The sequence below is a fragment of the Lampetra planeri genome, chromosome 81, assembly GCF_965212315.1.
Source record: "Lampetra planeri chromosome 81, kcLamPlan1.2.h2, whole genome shotgun sequence".
Lineage (NCBI taxonomy): Eukaryota > Metazoa > Chordata > Hyperoartia > Petromyzontiformes > Petromyzontidae > Lampetra > Lampetra planeri.
This window is the reverse complement of record NC_136185.1, coordinates 932154-937468: the sequence shown is the minus strand read 5'-3', so window position 1 is coordinate 937468 and position 5315 is coordinate 932154. Positions and strand designations below refer to the sequence as shown.

The following is a 5315-nucleotide window of genomic DNA, read 5'->3' as shown; positions in this document are numbered from 1 at the left end:
TGTGGAATCTGGCAATTGAGCTTAATCCTGAATACGTATATTCATGTCACCGCATAATTCACGTTAATTTGCTAATATTCACCCTGCAATGTGCTGCAAACTGCTGCCTGTTCAAAGGCGTTACCAGGCAGATGCAGACTGTAGTATTAAAATTGTGATTTGGACTTTGAGGTGCAGGTTTATACCATGCTGACTTTGTTTTATAAAAATATTGAAGCACTTGTGTTGATATGAGCGCGTCAGAACAATCAAGGTGATTTGTTTAATTTAATCCACGAAAATTATTACGATTGCTGTCATACACTTTTAATGATAATCGAAATGGTATCGCTTGTAAGCGTGTGTGTATTTACACTGCAGTGTAAGTACACTTGGGGAGCGGTAGTGTAGCTGTTTGTATGCACAAAGCGGTGTGTATGCACATTCGTCTATGCATATACACTGCTATGTCCTCTCGTGTGTGGGTGTGTGTGTCGTACAAAGAATTGAGGGCAACGTGGTGATGAATGCGGCACCACAACAGGGAACTACAGGGATGAGACTCCCCGCTCGTGGTGCTAAATTAATGAAAACAGCGCCACTGAGCGGACAGAGCCCCGCCCCTACAGCTCGTGCGTGTGACGTCATGAGTGTGACGTTATGAGTGTGACGTCATGAGTGTGATCAGCGGACAGCCACGATGCTGCCAGGTGAGGGTCAACTTGTGTGCTGGAGATGCTTCACCTGAAACTCGCCTCCACACGTGTTCGCTATGAACATTGTAGCAAAAAGGGACGATTAGTCATCTTTAACATGTCAGGTCTTTATTGTTCTGCAAGCAAATTAAAGTTAAAACTCGTAGAGACACATGCACACTCGTGTGTGAATGCACACCGCTGTATAGACAGTCGTGTTTATAAGCACACTTGTGTGTGTATGTCTACTCGTCCGTGTTTTTTAAAGGAAGGATATGGTTGAAATAAGGTACGATCAGTCATCTTTAAAAACAATTCAGGTCTTTATTAATCTGCAAGAAAATTCACGTTAACACTCGTATCGAAATATTTATTAATACGCTTGCTCAAACAGGAAGGAACTGGGCAAATTATTTCCCAATTTCAACAGTTAAAACATATTCTTAAAATCTAACACGTAAACGTCGATTTCCCCATTGACATCCTTTTCGACTGAAGCCATTCGTCCAGAAGTCCAAGCCATCAAACACAAGAACAACGAACGTGCAATCCAGGCACACTTTGAAACCTATTATTAAGTTATTTATTTATTACACAATGATAAAAAAAAATTCAAGAACATGTTTAAAATATAGAGCAAAGTTGTGATCACAGTATTTCTCCAACTTTAGCTAAACAAAACCACTTAACCACGAGAGTAAAATTAGAAATTGAACCACCACACAACCACTGCGCTTCACAACACATCAACAAGTAGTCCGATAGGACTACAAGGCACCACCTTAACGTGACGACGTCTAGAATAAACTTCAACACGCAATTAGCTGTGAGAAGATGCACATAAACACCACACATTTACCAGTCCCGATGATACAACCACCAGACGAAGCAACGCATCTATAGAAGTATAACATTGTTGTAATCCTGAAATAAGTGAACACTTCTGGAACTTAAAAGGAATACGTTCATCTGAACACATTATAGAGCATTCACAACATCACTCTATTTCGATTTAAAGCTTTCGTGACTGCAGGGATCAATCTTCTTGGTTCTTTTGGTAAAGTCACGTAGAAGTGAAGTAATAAAATAATAAAAATAAAACATAACGACTTTTCGGCCATAACGCAAGCAGCCATCTTCAGGTGGAGAATAGGTCTGTCAAGTAGACAGAGTCTGAATGACTACTTGACAGACCTGTTCTCCACCTGAATACGGCTGCTTGCGTTGTGGCCGAAACATCAATCTAGCTTGGAGTACTGCAAATCACGGAAATAATATTTCGTACCTTATTAACTGATCTAACAGAGACACAAACATGCACATTCCAGGACTTCAAGAGTTAACAGAAGTACTCAAAACTTTGACTCTCCAGCCATTCCAGCAGACATCTCTCAGTATCCACCTGCATGGGGTCGAAAGAGGAATTGTCGTCAGGGCTCATTACATCCAGCAACCTCTCAGGATCCAACTGCATGAGATCGAAAGAGGAATTGTTGGCAGGACTCATGACATCCACTACATCTAGGCATCTCTCAGGATCCACCTGTATAGGAACGAAAGATGCATTTTTTTCAGGACTCATTGCAGCACTTTGCATTACACCTTTTGATTCCACTTCCCTATCATTCCGGATCTTCTGATGCTTGTTTCGTGGAGATGACCGTGAACATGTTCTCTCCCTCGGAGAGCAATTTAATGGCTTTTCACCCGAGTGCGTTTTCTGGTGCCTGTGAAGATCTGACTTCCTTACAAATGCCTTCGCACAAAGAGAGCATTTGAATGGCTTCTCGCCCGAGTGTGTCTTCTGGTGAGTGTTAAGATTGGATTTCTGTGAAAATGTCTTCCCACACACAGAGAAATTGAATGGCTTCTCACCAGAGTGTGTTTTTTGGTGAGTGTTAAGATGTGATTTCTGTGAAAATGCCTTCCCACACACAGAGCACTTGAATGGCTTCTCACCAGAGTGTGTTTTCTGGTGAGTGTTAAGATTGGATTTCAGTGAAAATGTCTTCCCACACACAGAGCAATTGAATGGCTTCTCGCCCGTGTGTGTCTTCTGGTGAGTGTTAAGATTGGGTTTCAGTGAAAATGTCTTCCCACACACAGCGCACTTGAATGGCTTCTCGCCCGTGTGTGTCTTCTGGTGAGTGTTAAGATTGGATTTCTGTGAAAATGTCTTCCCACACACAGAGAAATTGAATGGCTTCTCACCAGAGTGTGTTTTCTGGTGAGTGTTAAGATGTGATTTCTGTGAAAATGCCTTCCCACACACAGAGCACTTGAATGGCTTCTCACCAGAGTGTGTTTTCTGGTGAGTGTTAAGATTGGATTTCAGTGAAAATGTCTTCCCACACACAGAGCAATTGAATGGCTTCTCGCCCGTGTGTGTCTTCTGGTGAGTGTTAAGATTGGATTTCAGTGAAAATGTCTTCCCACACACAGCGCACTTGAATGGCTTCTCGCCCGTGTGTGTCTTCTGGTGAGTGTTAAGATTGGATTTCTGTGAAAATGTCTTCCCACACACAGAGAAATTGAATGGCTTCTCACCAGAGTGTGTTTTCTGGTGAGTGTTAAGATGTGATTTCTGTGAAAATGCCTTCCCACACACAGAGCACTTGAATGGCTTCTCACCAGAGTGTGTTTTCTGGTGAGTGTTAAGATTGGATTTCAGTGAAAATGTCTTCCCACACACAGAGCAATTGAATGGCTTCTCACCAGAGTGTGTTTTCTGGTGAGTGTTAAGATTTGATTTCAGTGAAAATGCCTTCCCACACACAGAGCACTTGAATGGCTTCTCGCCCGTGTGTGTCTTCTGGTGCCTGTGAAGATATGACTTCCATGAAAATTCCTTCAAACAAACAGAGCAATTGAACGGCTTCTCGCCCGTGTGTGCGTGGCGCTGTGGAGAGTTTATCTGCTCCATGTGACTGATTCTTCAGAGCAGAGTAACAGTCGCGGGTGTTGTTGAGAGTTAAAGGCACCCTCTAAGCTGCGTGCATGTCTGGCTCAAATTGCCAAAAAGCAAACTCTCACTAACGTCTAACCGACACACAGTAACGTATCGTAAGTCGGGCTACACGCGACTACCAGTTTTATCCACTAACGAAGACACTTACTTGTTGATGCACGGCGTGTCGATGTCCCTGTAACCCGTCTGAGGAGATCGCCACGAACTCTCTCAGTCGCCAGGCAATCGTGCTCGCCAGGCTGGGTCTCGCAGGAGAAGGGTAATCTGCAGAGCGAGGAGTTGCGCGTCTATCCTCAGTGAAATCCCTCTCGAAATGGTCTTGAGGTCTGATTTTAAGCCCCTTATAACTCCCCTCTAGCATACAAATCCTTTGTTCTCGTCCTGGCCTATCATGGACTTTGCATTCAATTGTTAATTTTTACATTAACAATCCGCATATGTAGCAACATAGCTTAGCGAATCTGTCCATTGTAATTTAACCTTAATACGTATGTACATCCTACTGCGTAATTGTACACTTCTGTTTGAATAATTACATACATCTCCATGCATAATTCCGTGCTTCCTGTGAATTTGCTAATATTCACCCGACAATGTCCTCTAAACTGCAGGGATTCATCTTCATGGTTCTTTCGGTAAAGTCACGTAGAAGGGAAGTAATACAATAATAAAAATAAAACATAATACAATAATTCTCACGACGGAAGAGATGGAGGACGAGACAAAGGAGGAGGTGGAGGAGGTGCAGGTGGTGGAGGTGGTGATGCAGGCTCGTGAAGGACGCTACTGGGCAGTTGGAGGCAGTCGCCCTCCAACAACAACGGAGGGCGGAGGAGCGACGCTCACAACAACGAGCGGAACGCCGGGTGGCTAAAGCACATCAAGTTTGTACAGTAGGGGGCACAGGTGGTGCATCAGCCAGTCATCTCGGTCATCTCGGTCAGTCGACCCGTGGCACCTGCTGGGTCTGCCCCGTAACCTCCTGCCGTCTGGCGTTCGACACTTCACGTGGTAGCCTCAAGGTGCACGTGGCCTGGCACAAGCGTCGTGGTGACGTCACCGCCACTTAGTGGCGAATGGCGGTTATTGTTGTTGTTGTTGATGCAGGGAGAGAAGAGGAAGCGAGGGGGCCTTGCTCGCGTGGCGAGAGCGATCACCTCACTCCCCCGCCGCGTGCTGCTTTGTGGTGGCATGTCCACCACACAGTAGGGGTGGTTGTTGTGGTCGTGGATCGCTGCCAACCATGACCACTATCACCAGACTACCCACCCACCCCGTGACACATCCCAGGCACACACCCACACACCCCGTGATACACGTCACACACACACACCACATGGTTCTCCCCCCGGAGAGACGGTGCCACTGGGACCACAGCTGTGGAAGGAATCTGAGCAGCAGATGCCAGGACTACGGTGGAGAACGACTGCTATCAAGACACCTCACACAACAAACACACACGGGACTAGCCTAAAAAAACTAGCCGGCCCCATCTTGGACTAATAGGTGCAAGTTAATACTGTTCTGAACCTGTTTAATAAACATATTTAAGGACACTCGTGTTGAGCATGGTGCTTTTAGCAAACGAGTGTGTTTTGTTATAATTTCTGTCATAAACTTTGAATAATCATCTGAATGGTTTAGCTTGTAAGCGTGGTTCATAATAACGTTAC

The 5315-nt window shown here is 44.9% G+C and overlaps 1 protein-coding gene across 1 annotated transcript; it reads right to left on the bottom strand.

Moving 5' to 3' along the window:
- Positions 1–2013: 2013 nt before the first annotated feature.
- Positions 2014–3597, bottom strand: LOC144738290 (uncharacterized). The gene has a single exon (XM_078621296.1). It carries the CDS (start codon positions 3595–3597, stop codon positions 2014–2016), a length of 1584 nt encoding a protein of 527 aa, XP_078477422.1.
- Positions 3598–5315: the final 1718 nt, after the last annotated feature.

Excerpts from the sequence above, each read along its gene's own strand:
- LOC144738290 (XM_078621296.1), bottom strand. The coding sequence starts at position 3,597 with ATGGAGCAGATAAACTCTCCACAGCGCCACGCACACACGGGCGAGAAG.